This window comes from Solanum dulcamara, chromosome 10, assembly GCF_947179165.1.
Source record: "Solanum dulcamara chromosome 10, daSolDulc1.2, whole genome shotgun sequence".
Classification (NCBI taxonomy): domain Eukaryota; kingdom Viridiplantae; phylum Streptophyta; class Magnoliopsida; order Solanales; family Solanaceae; genus Solanum; species Solanum dulcamara.
Window position 1 is genome coordinate 73,914,253 of NC_077246.1, and position 23,966 is coordinate 73,938,218.

The following is a 23,966-nucleotide window of genomic DNA, read 5'->3' on the forward strand; positions in this document are numbered from 1 at the left end:
GCCTGTTTGCACTATGCTGCTGCTGGATATGTGAAGTTTGCTTTGATTGAATATTTAGGATTTGGAAACATATGAAGGGAGTCCATGATGAGTTCACTTGGTGTTGATGTATTTGACTAGTTTATGTATTATATATATACTTATGCTATTCACTAAGTTATAGTATAATGTGTGATGTGACACACTGTGTATTAATTAATTAAGGAGTGTTGTTTTTCTTTCTATTTGTTTTGTATGTTTTTGAGGTCTGAAGAATTGTTGTTGTGTAAGCAATCCTTGATATAATACAGTTCTTGTTTTCCTTCATTTATATACTTCTCCCTATAAAATTGCCACAATAAAAAAATAGCGCTAACTAGAAGTCGAAACTGCTTCAGAAAACGTCTACTTTAACTTCTTATTGACAACACAACTAGATGCTAGCACTCAATTAGTAGCGTTGGCTTGTATACATAAAGGAAAAATGAAGTTGGCTAAAGATAAATGTATGAAGCAGATGAAAATTTAGTCATTTGCATTAATCTGGTTTCAAGAATGAGTCATCGTCCTTCTCCGACTCTGACTGCCCAACCTAAGAGAGGATATATAATACTTCCTACTTGTTGAAAAGGGTTCTATGATCGGTCCTTGACCTCTGGATGTCAAAGGCATCCTTGAGTGAACTCGCAGTTCATACAAGGTGGAGATGATGAGATTAGTCCATGAATTTTCCTCGTCACTCGAACCATCAGCTTGTTAGAACAACAACATACCTGACCATCAGCTTGTTAGAACAACAACATACCTGACGTAATTCCACAAATGAAGTCTGGGGAGGGTGGAGTATATGCAGCCTTACCCCTACCTTCTGAAGGTAGAGAGACTGTTTCTGATAGACCCTCAACTCAAGTATAAATAAGCGAAGAGTAAACCATATGAATGTTTTACTCGATAGTTTCTATTCTTGACCTGGAAACTCAGGAGCAACACAAATAAAAACACAGAAAGGGAGAACTTAGGAAGAAAGCAGGGATTTGCTTCCATTTCTATCTTAAGATAAAGATCATTCATGGAGTACCAGTTTATGGTAACACATCAGTTAAGCAGAAGAAAGCTTAGGACAAAAGTTCATACTAGTAGAAACATCACTGAACTGAAAAACACTAAGAGTTGATACAAAAGTCACAATGCTATACAGAATCTAGCAGCTTTTCTAAGACATGTACTCTCTAGATGCCCATCCAGTGTCGTGTCTACCTAATGAGAAGGCTGTCGGTGGCATCTGCGACAAGTGGAGGGGATCTGGTTCAATCCCATAATCAGTCAGTGGCCTGTGCTCTAAAATGTCATCATGCTTTTGAACAAATTCAGGAATCTCAAGCTCTCCTTTCTTTATGTCGTCCCAAAGGTATTGCAGTCGACTAACATACTTCACTTTCCAATACAAGCTACACCAAAAGAAAACAGAGTAGTAAATGTCCTTCACATTTCTCTCAAATGAAAGAAAAAACATGCCGCTAAAAGAGAGGAAGAGTGAAACCAGAAGCAACGTCTACATAATAGTAGCTAAAAAGGCTTCAAGATCATGGTAACCTGAATGCATGTGGAAAATATTGACATGTTACGGTGGTATACTACAAGATGAGTTGACCGGAAATGGAAGCAAGCACTATGGTCTATCATACATGTCCTATGGAAAGAGAAATGATTATGGTTTCGACAAATCAACTAAAAAATGTAATTATTAAAATTCATCCAATCTCGACTAAACATGCAGAGGAAAAATGTGAGGTCTACATATTACCATGTGCAGAGTTTTAACTAATGAAGAAACTACTTACCCTCCACTCAGGAAAAATCTGCCTAGCGTTGCAAGAACAAGCCTTGATCGGAGCCCAGGATGCACAAAGTATACAGCCTGAAGCCTGTCCTTATGGTCAGAAGGTAGCTCTTCGTAGATCCACCTCAAGATGGTCAATCCAGGATTGTTATCCTCCTTCTGGACAGTACTATGCATGTAGACAATACAGAATGGCCCCTCAGGCAGCTCCGTGCAAATTTTGTTAAAGACATACTTTTTCAGCCGCTCCGCACTTATAACTAGAGCTGCGTTTTATTGTTGACATAGTTGTTTTATATATTTTTCAAGCAACAAATAGAAAGGGAAACAGGAACAAAGAAACATAATATGGAATATCACTTGAGGCAACAAAACAGCAACCATGAATAAGTTTAAATGAATCACAACCTCAATTCTGAAGAATGGAATTCTTCTTTGCAGGGAAACGTCCTGTCCTAGTCACAGTAAATACTTTTCTGTTATAAGGTTAATCACAGTAATTGTTATCATAACTTGCATCAACTAAAAGGAATATTTTGTCCCAGTATTTTCGAAATCTCCCAAGAAGCAAGACATAGATGTCATCACAATGTATAATAAAAAGCTAATCGACTTAGCCTAGAGGTTAACATCACGCTTTGGAAAGGTCTCCCATCCATGCATATGTATTTGTCCAACTTTGTATGGTCTTAGACAATTGTTTATTCAATCATCTCATGGTATATTCAATGCTCTTTCATTTGGAAAAAACAAACAGCTGAAATCGATGTAATGGAGTAGAAGCAAGAGGGGCCTCGGAACCAATGAGGAGAAGAAAAGGCCAAGGCTTCTACTGTTTTTCACATGATTGAAGAATAATGGAGGCAGCATTATTGCCTTGCATCAATTGTATTCATTACAAATGACTCCAACAACGAACTCAAGCAGGCAAATCCAATAGAAATCTATTTACAGGTATTTTGAAGAGTTAAAGCAATATAACCTGGTAAACAGGCCTATAAGAATCAAACAAGAAGCATTCTAGTCAATTTTTAAAATGGTATATCTCCACGTAAATGTAACCGATGTAATTGATAACCCAAAATGATTTGATCCGAATTCATTTTCCTTACTTGATAGGTTAACCCTTGAATTTTATGATGACCTATCTTATGATTCTAATCTATGCTTTGTTCAAACAATAGTAAGAGAACTTCAAAACGAGTTACACCACTTGATTGACTTGATATTCATTAAAAAGTTTGCTAGGCTGCTGAAGAGAATACATACTTCGGATGTGTGGGATGACAACACAGACTTAATGGTGTATTCTTCCATCAATACATCAAAATAGCCACTGGAACAAATGCAAGACATGAAGGAATATAGGAAAATAAAGCTCAAACACTAAAGTAGCATTCTTTTAAGGTTGCAAGTGCAGAACGCATACACATCATGGTAATCCATTTACTTGATTGCATCCATCAAGACTATCATAACTGACTAATTCAGTCTTATTTAGAAAGAGAAGTCCTAACAAAACAGATAATAAACTCAAACAACAATGTTGAGGAGAAGGTTTATTAGATACTAGATACAGCTGAAGGTCAAGGTCTCAAAGTAAGCTCCACGGCAATAGTTCAACAGAAAAACATGACCAAAACAGTGACACCAGATACGTGGGAAATACTATCAATCAAACATGTTAGTATTTGTTTTCATTACAATAAAAAACAACCAAGTTAGTTTCAAGAACGGAACCAACAGTTAAGATAGTCAGTAGACTCCATCGAAGTGATTCCCAGATTACCACATCACCAAAAAACTCGATCTGCAAGCTTTTAACCGAATACTGAACATAACCAAACCAGTGCAGGTACACCATTTGAGCTGAACTGAAGCTAAAACACACCAATAAACTTAATGTATTTGATACTCTTTACATCCCACTTTAATAACCAACCACCTAGTACTTCCTCCTTCCAAATTGAACAAAGGAGTTCGGAATGCAAGGGCAAAGCGTCCATCTTTCGTATGAATTCCGACTTCCCAAATATTAACAGCATCATAAAAATGGAACAAACAGAAAGAGTATAAACAATCCCGAAAACTTCAAGAACGAAAACAACAGTTCAGATAGCCAGTAGAGACCATCAGAGTGAAGCCCAGATAACCATATCACCTAAAGACTCGATTTTTAAGCTTTTACGCGACTACTGGAACATAGTCACACCAATATAGGTACACCATTGCAGTTTTACAGAAGCTAAAACACACACATGCACAACTATAACACATGATGCAGCCACTAAACTATTTCAAATTCTTTAGTGAATTGCTCATAAAATTGAATCAAACAGAAAGAATAATCTTGAAACTGAGCATAATAGAGTACTAATTGTCAAAATTGGTCAGTAAACTTTAAGATAATTGACATGGGGTTTTGAGAAATTACCCCGAAAGTATTTTCCAACAATACGGAAGATCCGATTACCCAATTTGTCAGAACCGGATTCAAGGCGTAAGAACTGGAGTGAATCTAGATGGGCAAAATCTTGTTCCTCAGAAGAAGGAGGGTCAGAAGTGCAATCATACCAGCTATCTTCGGGTTCTTGATGGTTCAAAAAGGGTCGGCCATCAATACCAAGATCCGATGCCAGCACCAACACTGAAAAATCGTCCTTACTGCTAGTACTCGAGCTTCCCATCTTTATCTACACAGTCAACCCAAGCAACACTAGGGTAATTTAAATATAATGTTAGGATGATTTTTTTCCATTTTCAGTCGAGAATCAATTGAAAATAATTTTTTTTTATCTCGAAATAACATGTGCATATATTTTATTTTTTTAAAATTTAATTTGTTATTATATTAGGTATATTGTTATTGTATCATATGTTAAATTCTTTATTATGTAATAATGAAAAAACTTATTTTATATGATAAATTAATTTGATGTGATTACATGGTTAATTTCTTCTTCATTTTTTTCTTTACTTATTATCATGTTTTATTTTAGTTTTTTTAATTATAATTCTAACTCATAGCTTATTTTTCTTTGTAAATCCGTTTATCCTATTGATGCTAATATGTGACATTATATAATAATAGAAAATGAAGTAGTTTGTTCAAAAATTGTTTGCATCAAACCATGTAGTTCAAATACGAAACAACATATAATAACCATCCAAACAAATATAAAATTCTCTAAAATTTGTAATCCCTGTTTTTTTTTTTAAAATATATTAAAATATTATTTAATTTTGTGATTTATCTTTAAATATCATTATATTTTTAGTAGACACGTGTCAGAATTTGAATGGTGGTGTTATGACCACAGATTGAGCTCCTCAAAGGAGAGTCCACTGTCCACCACAAGTACTATGCAACAAACAAGAAAATGGAAACTTTTCTCTCATCGCTTGCTGTTTACATGGTGAGCAATCAACTCTTTTTCCTTTTCAGATATAGAAATACTTAGGATATATCTATGTCCTTTTCATTCTGAGTTCTCAATTTCATTTCTATAATTCTTTCAACTCTTTAAAGTGTTTAAAGCTTGATTCTTTTACATGTTCTTCTTCATTTGTGTTGAAAATTGGATAACTTTCTTGAATCCAGCTTGAATTTTCAAGATTATAGAACCCCATTTGCAGTTTCCTTGAGATAATTCATTACCCTGTTGGAAAAATATGGATACTTTGTTGAAAACCCCAAATAAGCTTGTATTTCTGCACCCATTTCATGGTTTTGCTGCTAAAGCTAGTGCCTTTAGCTCTGTGAAGAATCAGAAATTTGGTCCTAGGAAGTTTTGTGAAACTTTGGGTACAAGTGTTTGTGTTAAGGCTAGTAGTAGTGCTCTTTTAGAGCTTGTACCTGAGACCAAAAAGGAAAATCTTGATTTTGAGCTTCCTATGTATGACCCTTCAAAAGGGGTTGTTGTGGATCTTGCTGTGGTTGGTGGTGGCCCTGCAGGGCTTGCTGTTGCACAGCAAGTTTCTGAAGCAGGACTCTCTGTTTGTTCAATTGACCCGAATCCTAAATTGATATGGCCTAATAACTATGGTGTTTGGGTGGATGAGTTTGAGGCTATGGACTTGTTAGATTGCCTTGATGCTACATGGTCTGGTGCAGCGGTGTACATTGATGATAATACGACTAAAGATCTTAATAGACCTTATGGAAGGGTTAACCGAAAGCAGCTGAAATCGAAAATGATGCAGAAATGCATAATGAATGGTGTTAAATTCCATCAAGCCGAAGTTATAAAGGTAATTCACGAGGAATCGAAATCCATGTTGATTTGTAATGATGGTATTACTATTCAGGCAACGGTGGTGCTCGATGCAACTGGCTTCTCTAGATGTCTTGTTCAGTATGATAAGCCTTATAACCCCGGGTATCAAGTAGCTTATGGCATTTTGGCTGAAGTGGAAGAGCACCCCTTTGATGTAAACAAGATGGTTTTCATGGATTGGCGAGATTCTCACTTGAAGAACAATGCGGATCTCAAGGAGAGAAATAGTAGAATACCAACTTTTCTTTATGCCATGCCATTTTCATCCAACAGAATATTTCTTGAAGAAACCTCACTCGTAGCTCGTCCTGGATTGCGTATGGATGATATTCAAGAACGAATGGTGGCTCGTGTAAGTCACTTGGGGATAAAAGTGAAGAGCATTGAAGAGGATGAACATTGTGTTATACCAATGGGTGGTCCGCTTCCAGTATTACCTCAGAGAGTTGTTGGAATTGGTGGTACAGCTGGTATGGTTCATCCGTCCACCGGTTATATGGTGGCCAGGACACTAGCTGCAGCTCCTGTTGTTGCCAATGCCATAATTCAGCACCTCAGAAGTCATTCGGGTAATGAGTTATCGAGAGCTGTTTGGAAGGATTTGTGGCCTATAGAGAGGAGACGTCAAAGAGAGTTCTTCTGCTTCGGTATGGATATTCTTCTGAAGCTTGATTTACCTGCTACAAGAAGGTTCTTTGATGCATTCTTCGACTTAGAACCTCGTTATTGGCATGGCTTCTTATCGTCTCGATTGTTTCTACCTGAACTCATAGTTTTTGGGCTGTCTCTATTCTCTCATGCTTCAAATACTTCTAGATTAGAGATAATGACAAAGGGAACTGTTCCTTTAGTAAATATGATCAACAACTTGTTACAGGATAAAGAATGATTGCGAGTTATTTGAAATCTTGTCCAATTTTACATAGCCTATATTAATACATCAATCTTTTGTTCAAATTATTTGCTTTATAAACATTTCCTTTCCCTGCTTATATACTTGTTCTATCCTTCACATTTGATCATCAGCAGCATCATCATGAGTAGTTGTGCTTAGATCAGAAACAATCTCCAGTACTTCTTTATTTGTTGTTTCGATCTTTTCAACAACTATTTGCAAATTGTTGCGTAAAACTATACGTGCTATTCCAACATTCCAGCTTGCACCTTTGATTGTTCGATCAATCTTGAGCTCAACAACATCTTCTGCATCATTAGCAGCAAGTCTTGTTTTTTTCTCCAGAGATTCGAGTGTTTTAGCAATTTGACCTCGAATGAGTTTTGGATTTCTCTGCTGAAGTTGCTCTAGAGTTTGAAAAAGAGAAATTACACAAGTATACACTTCCATCAAGCATTTCAAGAATCAGATTGTGGAAACATTTCAAGAATCAGATTGTTGTACGTGCACCTGTTAATTTCGAAAAGGGTTGAGTGATACTCTCAACGGTTTCAATTAAGTGAAAGTCTGAAGTTTTAGCTTAGAACTCATATGTGATCTATATGCTTAATTCTATGTAATACTCCGTCGGTGTATTGATATTCTATTAGTATGATATAGGATTGAGTTTTTTTTTTAAAAGAAATAAATAAGAAGAAACAATTAAGAAAAAATTATTAAAGTCACAATCTTATTTATTAAACTCTAAATTAGTAGAAAATATATTCTTTTGTGATACCATATCGGTATCATACGGGATCAAGGTCAATCCTCTATGATACCCTATCGGTATCATATAGGGTGGGCGATGATGTCAGCACACGAATTTTAAAATAAATCTATGCAATTTTAAAATAAAAAAGGAGCATAAAAATAATGAAGCATTTAAGGATAAATACTTTTTCTTTTTTGGGTATAAGTGTTCTTTTCCCAATATTTTATTCAAAAACTCAAAAGCTCTTAACTCTCAAAATAAATTGAATAACTACCATATAACAAATCCTAAACAATTAGGATTTCGACTCCAATATTTAGGATTTCTACTCCAAATTAAATTGAATAACTACCGTATAACAAATCCTAAGCAATTAGGATTTCTACTCCAATATTTAGGATTTCTACTCCAAATTAAATTGAATAACTACCATATAACAATTCCTAAACAATTAGGATTTCTACTCCAAATTAAATTGAATAACTACCATACAACAAATCCTAAACAATTGGGATTTCTACTCCAAATTACGTAATTATATCTCAGTTTGAGTTATGTACGTTTTCCTAATTCATTTATGATTTGGTTAGTTAATTCCGTTTATGTAGCCTATATAAGTTGGCTCCTAATTAAGGATTGAAACATATTGATCGAGAGCCCCTAATCAAAATTTCCATAATTCCTTCAGATTATTGAATTCTTGGGTATGTAACATATTATACTAATTCTTTGAATCAAAACTAAGATCATAATTAAAGCTCTGATTGTCTGTTTTATTGTGTATATTTTTTGATAATTAGGGATATGATCATCCCAGTAAGATGCTTCACTTGCGGGAAGGTGATCGGATACAAGTGGGACGAATATCTTGAAATTCTCCAAGCAGGCTACGAGGAAAACGAAGCACTTGATCGATTGGGGTTGGTTCGATATTGCTGTCGAAGAATGTTGATGACACATGTCGATTTTATCGAAAAACTTCTCAACTATAATACATTAATAGAGGAAGAGGAGAAGGCTACTCAATGAAGTTGATAGTGCTAATCGTAAAATTATAAGACCATATTTATATTAAAGTAGAGTTTTTTTTAGCCTTTTAGACTAAACTACAATTAAAGTGAAATAGTCACAAGGTATGGATTAATCTTTTTACGGAATTATTAGTTAATTAACAAAGAACCAGATATTTAATTTATTATGTTTTTTGATCTTCTCTGCTTGATTGAACTTCTATTTAACTGTTTTTTTCAAAACAACATGAAAAATAATCAAATAAAGAAATTGATTATTCGCATTATTAACAAATACGTCATGCATGACATAGACAAAATTATTCTGTCAGTACAGTCGAATGTTTATTATACTACCTACTTTAATTTAATAGGTAATTTATCATATACGAAATTCAATCTATTTGGTACGAATCATTTTTATCCTTTAATAACTAAATTAAATTAGAGTTTGTTTGGATAAGTTTTTCATGAGAAAAAAGTTGAGGTAACCTAATTTATTTTTTGGTTTATAAGTTATTTTTTAGCTTATTATCTCAATTTATTTTTAATTTACGAATTGTTTTAAATAAGTTAAGTCAAATAAATTCAATTATTTTTTGTGGCTTATTTTAAATAAAAAATGACTTTAAATTGATAATCAAACACTAAAAAAAATTCAAAATAACTTATAAGCTAATTCAAATTGATCAGATCAATAAATTACAAATATCGAATTATGTAGGAAAGTTCCATCCGACTAATTAGTCTCCACCGATAACCGATCAAAAGGCAAAAAGCAATACGCAACACCATGAAAATTACAATTTTTCTTTCTTCTTTTCTCCCATGAGCATATATAAATATAATTTCAGATCTTCATCATATCATAGAGTGAAAGAGTAAAGAAAAAAAAAAAAAAAGAATGGCAAATTTGTTCATTAAGCAGGCACAACAATATTCAAAGGGTAGGCCAGGTTACCCTGAAGGATTGTTCAATTTTATTGCTTCAAAAACACCTTGTCATGATCTTGTTTGGGATGTTGGTACTGGTAGTGGCCAGGCTGCTCAATCTGTAAGTCTCTATTTCTCCTTTCATATGGCTCCATCTCCTTTGATTTCTTCGTGTTTATAGTAGTACAATCAAGAATTTCGTTTCAAGCTTTAATGTAATATATATATATGTACAAAAATTAATATCTCACCTACCCTTATCCCAGAGGTGTCGAATACACTGTTTAGATAGGTAAAAAAAAAAAATTATAATTTGAATATGATACATGTTGAATCTCATCGGAGAAAATTTTTGATTCTGTCTGTCACTGTAATATATACAATGTAATTTTTAGACAAAAGAGTGTTCAATTAACTAATTAAAATGAACTTTTATGTAGAATCACATGATATATAGTTGCATAGGAAAGAGTAAAGTTTTTCTCTTTTTCCCAATTAGTCCATATGGAAAAACAAGAAATCTAGCATTATTAACTAACTTTTCACTATACCAATATTTGCATCTTTTTTTGTGGTCATATAAATTTTACCCGGGGGTCGTTTTCTGGTTGAAGATTATTCTATTTTTATGTTTTGTCCTGGTTCAATCGATAGATAGGCCGAAAACATATTTCTCTCTTTTCTCATTAAATTTCATGATGAGTCAAACTCAACCACATAAAATGGAATAGAGAGTACTTAGTAAAGAGTTCATTAACATTCATAGTAAATTGATTCGTTGTCCTAAATTGGAATAGAGAGTACCATAGTTTTCTTTCTTTTTTTTTTCCTCATAAATTGATTGTTGTCCTAAATTGCTCCAAAAATATTGTTTTACTCAGTTGGCTAAGCTTTACAAGAATGTGATAGCTACAGACACAAGCCCAAAGCAGCTAGAATTTGCAGCAAAGGTTCCGAATGTTCGATACGTATGTACCTCTCCTAAGATGTCAAAATCCGAAATCGAAACCAAAATAGGAGAAGAGTCAAGTGTAGATTTGGTCACAATAGCTCAAGCAATGCATTGGTTTGATCTCCCAACTTTTTATCAACATGTAAAATGGTTACTCAAGAAACCAAATGGAGTAATAGCAGCATGGTGCTACACTACACCAGAAATAAACAGCTCAGTAGATGCAATTTTTGAGAAATTTTACACTACTGATACTGGACCTTATTGGGAATCTCCAAGAAAATTGGTGGATGAAAAGTACAAAACTATTGATTTTCCATTTGAGGCTATAGATGGTTGTGATCATAATGGACCATTTGAGTTCAAGATTGAGAAAGTGATGGACTTGGATTCTTATTTCACATACTTGAAGTCATGGTCAGCTTATCAAACTGCAAAAGAAAAGGGTGTTGAGCTGTTAAGTGAAGATGTTGTTGACAAATTCACAAGTGCTTGGAATGAAGATGGAAAGAGTGAGAAAACAGTGACTTATCCAATTTACTTGAGGATTGGCAAAGTTGGGAATATATATTGAAAATGAAACCAGTACTATTAGGTATCTGCAATTGATCATCCATTTACTTTGTATGTTTCTGTTAGTTATCTTTTAATAATAAAGCATCTTAGTATAAATTAAGACATCTACTTGCACAATGCATTTGCAAAATAACTACTCTTCCCCTTGCATGCATCATTCAACAGCAACATATTCAGGAAATCCCAAAATACGAGGTTTGGAAAGGGTAAAGTGTATGCAGGTCTTAACATTACCTCTTCAAGGTAGAGAGGTTGTTTCCAAAAGACCCTTGACGCAAGCAAATCAAAGTAGTAATCAAAATAAAAATGGTTATGGAGAGAACATGAAAACTAACAGTAAAGCAGTGAGGAACTTATATGCAAAGAACTGTAACAACAACAACAAAAGCGCGATCACCTAAACACATGAATAGGTGATATCAGCTATCAAAAGCCAAAGACTACATAAATAAGCTAATACTATAACTGACACGGTGCTTTATACTACTACGAAGCCAAATACATGAATAGACTAGTAATAAGACAACTCTTAACTACCTACTAACCTTGTACCCTTATCGTGACCTCCATACCCTCCTATCTAAGGTCAAATCATCGGTAAGCTCAGATGCGCTATATCTTGTCTAATCACCTCTCCCCAATGCTTCTTCGGTTTACCTCTGCTTCTCTTTGACCCCACTATACCCAACCTCTCACACCTCGTCACGGAGGCATCTGCACATCTCCTCTTCACGTGATCAAACCATCTCAGTCTCCCCTCATGATCTTGTCCACCACGGAGGCCTCTTCTACTTTGTCCCGGACATCATCATTCCTAATCATATCGCTCCTAGTATGTTCACACATCCTCATTTTTGCCACTTGTATTTTCTGAACTTGGGAGTTCTTGACTCGCCAACACTCCATCTTATACAACAAAATCGATCTAACCACTACTCTATAGAACTTATCTTTAAGTTTTGGTAGTATATTCTTGTCAAATAAAACGCGAAAGCAAGTCTCCACTTGCATGCATCATTAAATAACAAAATTATAGACCTTTAATTCGATTTCATTCTAGAGTTTCTAATGAGCTTGGAGATCTTCTAGAAGTAATAACATACATTTTGTTAGTAAAATAAACAGGAATAACATTTTTAATAGAAAAATCTCACTTTACAAGCAAAAATAAAGTTTCCAAATCTAGGTTTTACTTCTCAATCAAAACCACCCAAACAAGTCCTAAATGGTCAATATGACTTGTGCAAAGTTCTCAAACATAAAATTGAGCAATTTAGTCCAAATTAAGTATTTAGTGGTTGGGTTGTTACAATAGTACTCCAGTCCCATAATCTAATGCAAAGGGCAATACGCAACAACATGGAAATTGTTTTTGTTCTTCCCATATAAACAGAGAGCAATGATTTCAAATCTTCATCATATCAGAGAGTTAAAAAAGAGAGAGACTAAAAAAGAATGGCAGAATTGTACATTAAGCAGGCACTAATGTACTCAGAGGTTAGGCCAAGTTACCCTGAAGAATTGTTCAACTTCATAACTCCAAAGACACCTTTACATGATCTTGTTTGGGATGTTGGCACTGGTAGTGGCCAGGCTGCTAAATCTGTAAGTCTCTCTTTTCTCCTCTCATATTGCTCAATCTCATTGACTTCTTCATGTGTTACAGTGGCGCAATTAAGATTTATTACTATGTTTTATTAGGAAATAGTTAAACATTGCAATGTATACTGCCTTTCTTCCAGTTTTTGTGACACTATTTTCTTATCAGTTCGTTCTTGAAAGAACGTCACCTTTTTATATTTGGAAATATTATGTCGCGGCAGGTTTAACACTAGAAGTATCAAAAGTATCTTTTTTTCTTTCTTAAAGTCCGTGAGAATTAGTCCAACTCTACCTAACTATTTCTTGTCCTAAATGCTCTCAAATTGTTATTTTCCTCAGTTGGCTAAGTACTACAAGAATGTAATAGCCACAGACACAAGTCCAAAGCAGCTTGAATTTGCAGCTAAGGTTCCGAATGTTCGATATATATGTACCTCTGCCAAGATGTCAATGTACGAAATCGAAACCAAAATAGGAGCAGAGTCAAGTGTAGATTTGATCACAAGTGCACAAGCAATGCATTGGTTTGATCTCCCAACTTTCTATCCACAAGTAAAATGGTTACTCAAGAAACCAAATGGGGTAATAGCAGCATGGTGTTACACTATGCCAGAAGTAAACAGCTCAGTGGATACAATTTTTGAGAAATTTGATACAGTTTCTGGACCTTATTGGGAATCTCCAAGAAAATTGGTGGATGAAAAGTACAAAACAATTGATGTTCCGTTTGAGGCTTTAGATGGTTGTGATCATAATGGACCATTTGAGTTCAAGATTGAGAAAGTGATGGACTTGGATTCTTATTTCACATACTTGAAGTCATGGTCAGCTTATCAAACTGCAAAAGAAAAGAGTGTTGAGCTGTTAAGTGAAGATGTTGTTGACAAATTCACAAGTACTTGGAATGAAGATGGAAAGAGTGAGAAAACAGTGACTTATCCAATATACTTTAGGATTGGCAAAGTTGCAAATTTGTATTGAAGATGAAATCAGCACTATTAGTTATCTGTTATTTTGTATTTTTCTATCACTTGTTATCTTTTAATAATTAAGCATCTTAGTACAAGATTTTATGATGGATGAAATAGTTAGATGGTCAGCCAGGGGTGGTCAGTTGCAAAGTCGGAGCCAGGGCCGGGGTTCATCTAAATTCCTTCCTCTTGAAAATTAACAGTCATAATTATCCTTTACGTATATATAACAAATATTTTTTAAGAAAATGTGTGCTTAATACCGTACCTGTGAACAATATAATCAAGAAACGAGTAAATCATGTCAACTGTGTTTGTAAGAGATGTGGTTTACAAAATGAGTCTATCAACGCATTGTGGATTGTGCTGAGATTCCACGTACTGATTTCTCGAGTACTTATGGAGGGACCCATAACGGTTTTTGGAAAAAAATTGACCTGAAGCCTATTCACCTAAATATTCATGGGCTAATAGAAACGAAAAGAATGAGAAAATTGCCTAATTCCGCTTGTGCGGTCCCTAAGTGTTATAAACGCGTTGTGGATCGTGCCGAAACTGCATGTACTGATCCCTTGGATACTTACGGAGGTACCTTAGCGGTTTTTGTAACAAATTGACCGAAAGCTAGTTCACCAAAATATTCATGGGTTAGCACACACCGAAAAAATGAGAAAATTGCCTAACTCCGCTTGTGCAGCCCTTAAATTCTATGAACGTACTGTGGATCGTGCCAAGGCTACACGTACCGATCCTCCGGGTACCTACGGAGGGTCCCACAATGGTTTTTGGAAAAAATTGACCGAAAGTCAGTTTACCAAAATAATCATCAGCTAACACAAATGAAAAAAATGAGAAAATTATCTAATTCCGCTTGTGCGATCCTAAATACTATGAAAACGCCGCGGATCGTGTCGAGGTTGCACGTACTGATCACCCTAGTACCTATGGAGGGTCTCATAACCATTTTCGAAAAAAATTGATCGGAAGCCAGTTCACCAAAATATTCATTGGCTAATACACACAAAAAATAAGAAAATCGCATAATTCTACTTGTGCGACCCTATATGTTATGAATGTACCGTGCATCGTGCCTAGACTACACGTACAGATCCCCAGAATACCTAAGGAGGGTTCCATAATTGTTTTCGAAAAAAATTGACTAAAAGACAATTCACAAAAATATTAATGGGCTAACACACAAGAAACAAATGAGAAAAATTGTCTAATTTTGTTTGTGCGACCCTTAAATGCTATGAACGTATCGTGAATCGTGCTGAGGTTGCACGTACTGATCTCCCGGGTATCTACGGAGGGTCCCATAACGGTTTTCAAAAACAATTGACCGGTAGACGGTTCACTAAAATATTCATTAGCTAACACCAACGAAAAAAATGAGAAAAATTGTCTAATTCTGCTTGAGCGGCCCTAAATGCTATGAACGCGTCGTGGATCATGCCGATTCCGCACATACTAATCTCCGGGTACCTACGGAGGGTCCCATAATAATTTTAAAAAAATTGATCGAAAATCAATTCACCAAAGTATTCATTGGCTAATACACACAAAAAATAAGTAAATTGCCTATTCCGCTTTTGTGGCCCCTTAATGCTATGAAAGCACTGTAAATCATGCCGAGATAGCACGTATTGATCCCCCGAGTACCTACAAAAGGTTCCATAAAAGTTTTCAATTAAAAATTGATCAGAAATCAGTTCAACAAAATATTCATAGGCTTACACACAGGAAAAAAATTAAAAAATTGCCTAATTCCGCTTGCGCCGCCCATAAATACTATGAATGCATCGTGGATCGTACTGAGGTTGCACGTACTGATCCCCCAAGTACCTACGAAGGGTCCCATAACAATTTTTGAAAAAAATTAACCGTAAGTCAATTCACCAAAATATTCATGGCTAACACACAAAAAAAAAAATTAAAAAATCGTCTTATTTCATTTATACGGTCCCTAAATGTTATAAACACTTCATTGATCGTGTCGAGGCTGCACATTCTGATCTCTTGGATACCTAAAGAGGGTACCATAATGATTTCTAGAAAAAATTGATTGGAAGACAGTTCACCAAAATAATCATGGTCTAACAAACACGGAAAAATAAAAAAATTACTTAATTTTGTTTGTGCAACCCCTAAATACTATGAACGCGATGTGGATCGTGATGAGACTGCATGAACTAATCCCCCGGGTAAGTATGGAGAGTCCCATAATGGTTTTCAAAAAAAATTATCTGGAAGCCAGTTCACTAAAATATTCATTGCTTACACACACAAAACAAATAAGAAAATCGTCTAATTACGCTTGTTTGGCCCCTAAATGCTATGAACGTGGAGTGGATCATGCCAAGACTTCACGTACTGATTCCCGGGTACCTACAGAGGGTCCCATAATGATTTCCAAAAAAAATTGATCGAAAGTCAGTTCACCAAAAAATATCGTAGAAGCCCCGCCGGGGCTACTAGATCCATTTCTCAGGTCGTTAAGGATGCTACCAAGACAAAATCCAAGAAAATTTGACTTGGACCTCAGCATTTAAAAAATCAGTGGGCTAACACACACGAAAAACTAATAAAATCGCCAAGTTCTTGTGGCGCCGCTCCTTAAATACTTTTAAACGTCGTAGAAGCCCCGTCAAGGCTATTGGAGTCGTTCCCCAAGTCGTTACAGACGCTACCAAGATAAAATCCAAGAAAATTTGACTCGGGCACCTAAAAATCAGTAGGGTAACACACCTGAAAAACTGAGAAAATCACATATTTCTTGTGGCGTCGCACCTTAAATGCTCCTAAATATCGTAGAAGCTTCGTCGGGGTTATTGGAGTTGTTTCCTAGGTCGTTATGGACTCTACAAAGACAAAATCCAAGAAAATTCGATATGTACCCCAACACCTAAAAAATTTGTGGACTAACACATGAAAAAACTAACAAAATCGGCTAGTTCCTGTTGTGTTGCCCCTAAAATACTTCTAAACGTCTTAGATTCTCCATCGGGTTACTGGAATCGTTCCCCAAGAGGTTACGGATGCTAACAAGACAAAAACCAATAAAATTAGACCTGGTCCCTCGACACCTAAAGAATCTGTATGCTAACACACACGAAAAATAGACAAAATTATCTTGTTCCTATAGCGTCACCCCTAAAATGCTTATAAACGCCGTAGAAGTCCCGCCGGGACTGTTGAAGTTGTTCATCAGGTCCTTACAAATGCTACCAAGATATAATCCAAGAAAATTCGATCTGAACCCCGGCACCTAAAAAACTCGTGGGCTAACAAACATGAAAAACTGACAAAATTGCCTAATTCCTATTACGTCGCCCCTAAAATACTTCTAAATGAGGGAGAATTCCCGTCGGGGTTACTGGAGTCGTTCCCAGGTCGTTACGGACGCTACCAAGATAAAATCCAAGAAAACTTGACCCGGACCACAGGAACCTAAAAATCTGTAGGCTGACACACATGAAAAACTTAAAATATCGCATGTTCCTTTTGTGTTGCCCCTAAAATGCTTCTAAATGCTGTAGAAGGCCCATAGGGGCTACTAGAGTCATTCTCCAGGTCATTACGGATGCTACCTAGATAAAATAAAATTCGACCCAAACTCTCGACATCAAAAAAATTCATGGGCCAACATACACGAAAAACTGTCAAAATCACTTAGTTCATGTTGCGTCGAACCTAAAATGCTCCTAAACGTCGTAGAAACCCCACCGGGGCTATTGGAATCGTTCTCCAGGTCGATACGGACACTACCAAAAAAATGCAAGAAAATTCAACTCGAACCTCCAACACCTAAAAAAATTGTGGGCTAACACATACAAAAAACTTAAAATATCGCCTAGTTCCTTCTCCGTCGCCCCTAAAATGCTTCTAGACACTATAGAAGCCCCACCGGGGCTACTGGAGTCGTTCCCCAGGTCGTTACGAATGCTACAAGGGCAAAATCCATGAAAATGCGACCCATACCCTTTGCACCTAAAATATCCATAGACTAACAGACACGAAAAATTAACAAAAATCACTTAGTTACAGTTGCGTCGTTTCTAAAATGCTCCTAAACGCCGTAGATGACCCGTCGGGGCTACTGAAGTTGTTCTTCAAGTAGTTATGGATGCTACCAAGAAAAAATCAAGGAAAATTCAACTCGAACCCAGCACCTAAAATATCTGTGTGTTAACACACACGAAAAACTGACAAAATTGCCTAGTTGTTATTGTGTCGCCCCTAAAATGCTCCTAAACGACGAAGAAGCCTCGCATGTGTTACTAGAGTCGTTCCCCTAGTCGTTATAGAGACTACCAAGACTAAATCCACGAAAATTCGATCCATACCCCATCCTCTAAAAAATCGATGGGCTAACACATAATAAAAACTGACAAAATCGCCTAGTTCCAGTTATGTCCCCCTAAAATGCTCCTAAACATCGTAGAAGCCCCACCGGGGTTACCAAAGTTGTTCCCCAGGTTGTAACAGATGTACCAAGATAAAATCCTAGAAAATTTGACCCGGACCCCTAGTACCTAAAAAATCTGTGGGCTAACACACAAGAAAAACTGACAAAACGCCTACTTCCTGTTTTGTCTCCTCGAAAATGCTCCTAAACGCCGCATAAGCCCTGTCGGGGCTACTGGAGTCATTACCAAGGACGTTACAGATGCTACCAAGATAAAAACAAAGAAAATTTGATCTGAACCCCCGTCACCTAAAAAGTCTATTGGTTAACGCACATGAAAAACTGACAAAATCGCATAGTTCTTACTGCGTCGCCCATAAAATGCTTCTAAACGTCGTAGAAGCCCCGTCAGAGCTACTGGAATCATTCCCCAGCTCGTTACGGATACTACCAAGACAAAATATAAAAAATTTAAACCCGTACCCTCGGCACCTAAAGAATCTGTGGGCTAACACATACGAAAAATTAAAAATAATCGCCTAGCTCCTGTTATGTCGCCCCTAAAATGCTCCTAAATGCTATAGAATTCCCATCGGGGCTACTGGAGTCATTTCCCAAGTCGTTATAGATGCTACTAAGATAAAATACAAGAAAATTCGACCCAAACCCCCGACACCTAAAAACTTTATAGGCTTACACACATGAAAAATTAAAAAAATTGCCTAGTCCTGTTGCGTCGCCCCTAAAATGTTCCTAAACGTCGTAGAAGCCCAGTCGGGGCTACGGGAGTCATTCCCAGGTCGTTACTGACACTACCAAGAAAAAATCTAAGAACATTCTACCGGAACCCCTGGCACCTAAAAATTTGTGGCCTAACACACACAAAAAACTGACAATTGCCTAATTCTTATTGTGTTTCCCCTAAAATGCTGGTAAACACCGTAAAAGCCTTATCGGAACTACTAGAATCGTTCCCTAGGTCATTACGAAAGTTACCAAGATAAAATCTAGGAAAATTCAACCCAGACACGTGGTACCTAAAACATTTGTGGCCTAACATACACGAAAAACTGACAAAATCGCTTAGTTTCTGTTGCGTCGCCTTTAAAATGCTACTAAACGCCGTAGAAGCCCCGCTGGAGCTACTGAAATCGTTCCTCAAGTCGTTAGGGACGCTACCAAAATAAAATCTAAGAAAATTCGACACGAACCCTTGGCACTTAAAAATCCAAGAAATACTGACAAAATCGCCTAATTCTTGTTGCATCGCCTTTAAAATGCTCTTAAATATTGTAGAAGATCCACTGGGATATTGGAGTCATTCTCCAAGTCGTTAGGGATGCTACCAAAAAACAATCCAAGAAAATTTGACCCGAACCTCCAGCACCTAAAAAATCTGTGGTAACACACATGAAATATTAATAAAATTGCTTAATTCTTGTTACGTCACCTTGACAATGCCTCTAAACGTCGTAGAAGACCTGAAGGTGCTACTGGAGTCGTTACTAAGGTCATTACGGATGCTACAAAGATAAAAACAAAGAAAATTTGACCCGAACCGCTGGCACCTAAAAAGTTTGTAGGCTAACGCACACCAAAAATTGACAAACTTGCCTAGTTTTTGGTGTGTCGCCCCTAAATTGCTCTTAAACACCGTAGAAACCCCACGGTGGCTACTAAAGTCATTCCTCAAGTCGTTACGTATGCTAAGAAGAAAAAAACCAAGTCGAACCCATAATACTTAAAAAAATTGATAAAATTGCATAGTTCCTGTCGCGCGCCCCTAAAATGCGACAAAACACCGCAGAAGCTCTTCCGAGGCTATTGAGGTCGTTCCCCAAGTTGTTACGGACACTACCATTAAAAAATCTACGAAAACTTGACCCGAACCCCGGACACCTAAAAATATTGCCTAGTTCCTATTGTGTCGCCCCCTAAAATGCTCTTAAATGCCACCGAAGCCCCATCGGGGATACTGGAGTCGTTCCCCAGGTCGTTACGAACACTACAAGACAAAATCCAAGAAAATTTTACCTGGAGCCCGACACCTAAAAAATTTGTTAGCTAACACACACGAAATACTGACAAAATCGCTTAGTTCATGTTGTGTCGCCTCTAAGTTGCTACAAAACACCATAAAAGCCCCACCGGGGCTACTGGAGTCATTCTCCATGTCGTTATGGACGCTACCAAGACAAAAACCAAGAAAATTAAACCTGTACTACAGGCACGTAAAAACTTTGTGCGCTAACACACATGAAAAACTGATAAAATTATCTTGTTTCTATTGCATTGCCCCTAAAATGCTCCTAAACGTCATAGTAGCCCAACCGGGGCTACTAGAGTCATTCTTGAGGTCATTAAGATTTCTATCAAGACAAAATTTAAAAAAATTCAACTCGAACTCCAGGCACCTAAAAAATTTGTAGGCTAATACACACAAGAAATTGACAAAATCGTCTACTTCCTATTGCGTAACCCCTAAAATATCCCTAAACGTCAAATTTCGCTTATGCAACCCCTAAATGCTATGGATACGTTGTGGATCATGTAGAGACCACATGTACTGATCTCTCGAGTAATTATGAAGGGTTCCATAATGATTTCTGAGAAAATCCATTGGAAGCCAATTTATTAAAAATATCTATAGGCTAACACACACGAAAAAATGGCAAAATCACCTAATTCCGCTTGTGCGGCCACTAAATTCTATGAATGCATCGTGGATCGTGTCAGGGCCGCACGTACTGATCTCTCAGGTACCTATGGAGGGTCCAATAATGATTTTCCATAAAAATCCATCGGAACCCAATTTACCAAAAATATCAATGAGCTAACATATGAAAAAATGGCAAAATCACCTAATTTCGCTTGTGTGGCCCCTAAATGCTTTGAACGCATCGTGGATCATGCCTAGGTTGCACGTATTGATCCACCAATAAACTAATAATGGTTTTAGAAAATAATTGATCGAAAGAAAATTCACCAAAATAGTTATGGGCTAACACACAAAAAAATGAGAAAATCTCTTAATTCCGCTTGTGCGGCCTCTAAATACTATGAACGCGTGCCGAGGTTGCATGTTTTGATCTCCTGGGTACCTTTGGAGGGTCCCTTAATGGTTTCAGGAAAAAAAATAATCGAAAGGTGGTTCACCAAAATATTTATGGACTAACACACACGAAAAATAAGAAAACTGCCTTATTCCACTTGTGTCTCCCCTAAATGCTATAATCGCGCTGTGGATTATGTAGAAGCTGCACGTACTGATCCCAGGGTACTTATGGAGGGTCCCATAACAATTTTCAAAAAAATTGATCGAAAGTCAGTTTGCCAAACTATTCATTAGCTAACACACACAAAAAAATGAAAAAATTATATAATTTCGCTTGTGCGATCCCTAAATGCTATTAACGCGTCGTGAATCTTACCGAGGATGCATCTACTTATCCTCTAGGTACCTATGGAGAGTACCATAATGATTTCCAGAAAAATTGACCGGAAGCCAATTCACCAAAATATTTATGGCTTACACATACGAAAAAATTAAGAAAATCACCTAATTCTGCTTGTGCGGACCCTAAATACTATGAACACATCATAGATCATGCTGAGGCTGCACAAACTGATTCTCCGGGTTTTACGGAGGGTCCCATAATTTTTTCAGGAAAAAACTGACTAGAAGCCGGTTTATCAAAATATTAATGGGCTAACACACAAAAAAATAAGAAAATCACCTAATTCCTTTTGTACGAACCCTAAATGTTATGAACACGCCATGAATCATGTCGAGTTTGCACGTAATGATCCACCGGGTATGCGCGGAGGGTCCCATAATAATTTCTAGAAAAAATTGACCGAAAGCTAATTCACAAAAATATTAATGGGCTTACACATATGAAAAAAATGAGAAAATTTTCTAATTTTTTTTATGTGGCCGCTAAATGCTATGAGTGCACCGTGGATCATGTCAAGGCTACACATACTGATCCCCCGGGTACCTATGGAGCATCCCATAATGGTTTCAGGAAAAAATTGACCAGAACTCAGTTTACCAAAATATTCATGGGCTAACACACGAAAAAATATATGAGAAAATAGCTTAATTCCGCTTATGCGGGCCCTAAATGCTATGAACTTATCGTGGATCATGCCGAGGCTACACATACTGATCTCCGGATAATTAAGAGGGTACCATAACGGTTTTCTAAAAAAATTGACCAGGAGCCAGTTCAGCAATTTATTTATGGGCTAACAGACGAAAAAAATGAGAAAATCGTTTAATTCCACTTGTGTGATCCCTAAGTGCTATGAATGCTTTGTTGATCATGCCGAGACTGCATGTACTAATCTCTCGGGTACCTACGTAGGGTCCCATAATGATTTCTTAAAAGATTGATCGGAAGCCAGTTCATCAAAATATTCATTCGTCAACACACGAAAAAATAAAAAAAATCACTTAATTCTGCTTTTGCGGCTCCTAAATGCTATGAACGTGTCATGGATCGTGTCGAGGCTGCATGTGATGATCCCTAGAATACCTACGGAGGGTCCCATAATGATTTTAAAAAAATATAGACTGAAAGTCAGTTCACCAAAATATTCATGGGCTAATATACGAAAAAATGAGAAAATCATCTAATTCTGCTTGTGCACCCTAAATGCTATGGACCCATCAGGGTTCATGCCAAAGCTGCATGTACTGATCCCCTGGATAACTATGAAGGGTCTCATAACGATTTTGGATAAAAATTGATCGAAAGTCAATTCACCAAAATATTCATGGGCTAACACACGGAAAAATAAAAATAATTTACCTAATTCCGTTTGTGCAGCTCCTAAATGATATGAACGCGTCATGTATCGTATCGAGGCTGCAGTACTAATCTCCCGAGTTTCTACAGAAGATCCCATAATATTTTTGAAAAAAATTGAATGGAAGTCAATTCACCAAAATATTAATGGGATAACACACATGAAAAAATGAGAATCAGCTAATTCCTCTTATGCGGATCCTAAATGTAGGTTTCAAAACAAATTGATCGAAAGTCAGTTCACCAAAGATATTAATGGGCTAACACACACAAAATTGAGAAAATCGCCTAATTCCGATTGTACGGCCCCTAAATGTTATGAATATATCGTGAAAATTATATCACCACAAAATTTATTGATTAACACACACGAAAAATTGAGAAAATCATTTAATTATGGTTGAGTGGTCACTAAATGCTAAAAAAAAAGTGTGGATCATGGTGAGACTATATGTACTGTTCCCTATGCCATTACGAAGGGTCCTGTAAACGTTTTGAAAAAAAATGCTCAAAAATTATATCACCAAAAAATTCATTGAATAACACACACGAAAAACTGAAGAAAAAAAGTCTAATTTTTGTTGAGTGATCCTTAAATGCTAAAATATAATGTGGATCATGGTGATGCTATATGTACTGTTCCCTAGACCATTACGAAGGGTCCTGTAAACGTTTTGAAAAAAAATACCCAAAAATCATATCACCAAAAAGTTCATTAACGTTACACATGAAAAATTGAAAAAATTACCTAATTCCTATTGAGTGGCCTTAAATGATAAAAAAAATGGATAGATCATAGTCAGGCTATACGTCTTGTTCTCTCACGTCATTACGGAGGGTCCTATAAAGATTTTGAAAAAAAAGTGTCTGAAAATCATATCACCAAAAATTTATTGACTAACACACATTAAAAATTGAGAAAATCGTTTAATTCTTGTTGAATGGTCCCTAAATG

General features: G+C 36.4%; 4 protein-coding genes across 4 annotated transcripts; 3 read left to right on the forward strand and 1 right to left on the reverse strand.

Annotated features, from left to right (window-relative positions):
* Positions 1-994: 994 nt before the first annotated feature.
* LOC129870037 (uncharacterized) lies at positions 995-4,534 on the reverse strand. Its single transcript, XM_055944616.1, has 3 exons — positions 4,254-4,534; positions 1,821-2,085; positions 995-1,427 (listed from the first exon to the last, which is right to left on the reverse strand). The coding sequence occupies exons 1-3, from the start codon at positions 4,504-4,506 to the stop codon at positions 1,193-1,195; spliced, it is 753 nt and encodes a 250-aa protein (XP_055800591.1). The 5' UTR covers positions 4,507-4,534; the 3' UTR covers positions 995-1,192.
* Positions 4,535-5,172: 638 nt separating this feature from the next.
* On the forward strand, positions 5,173-7,056 carry LOC129870038 (lycopene beta cyclase, chloroplastic). Its single transcript, XM_055944617.1, has one exon. It carries the CDS (start codon positions 5,492-5,494, stop codon positions 6,983-6,985), a length of 1,494 nt encoding a protein of 497 aa, XP_055800592.1. The 5' UTR covers positions 5,173-5,491; the 3' UTR covers positions 6,986-7,056.
* A 2,307-nt stretch (positions 7,057-9,363) lies between these two features.
* Positions 9,364-11,320, forward strand: LOC129870039 (uncharacterized). The gene is made up of 2 exons (XM_055944618.1): positions 9,364-9,809; positions 10,570-11,320. Exons 1-2 carry the CDS (start codon positions 9,660-9,662, stop codon positions 11,212-11,214), a joined length of 795 nt encoding a protein of 264 aa, XP_055800593.1. The 5' UTR covers positions 9,364-9,659; the 3' UTR covers positions 11,215-11,320.
* An 838-nt stretch (positions 11,321-12,158) lies between these two features.
* LOC129870040 (uncharacterized) lies at positions 12,159-13,841 on the forward strand. The gene is made up of 2 exons (XM_055944619.1): positions 12,159-12,821; positions 13,158-13,841. Exons 1-2 carry the CDS (start codon positions 12,672-12,674, stop codon positions 13,797-13,799), a joined length of 792 nt encoding a protein of 263 aa, XP_055800594.1. The 5' UTR covers positions 12,159-12,671; the 3' UTR covers positions 13,800-13,841.
* Positions 13,842-23,966: the final 10,125 nt, after the last annotated feature.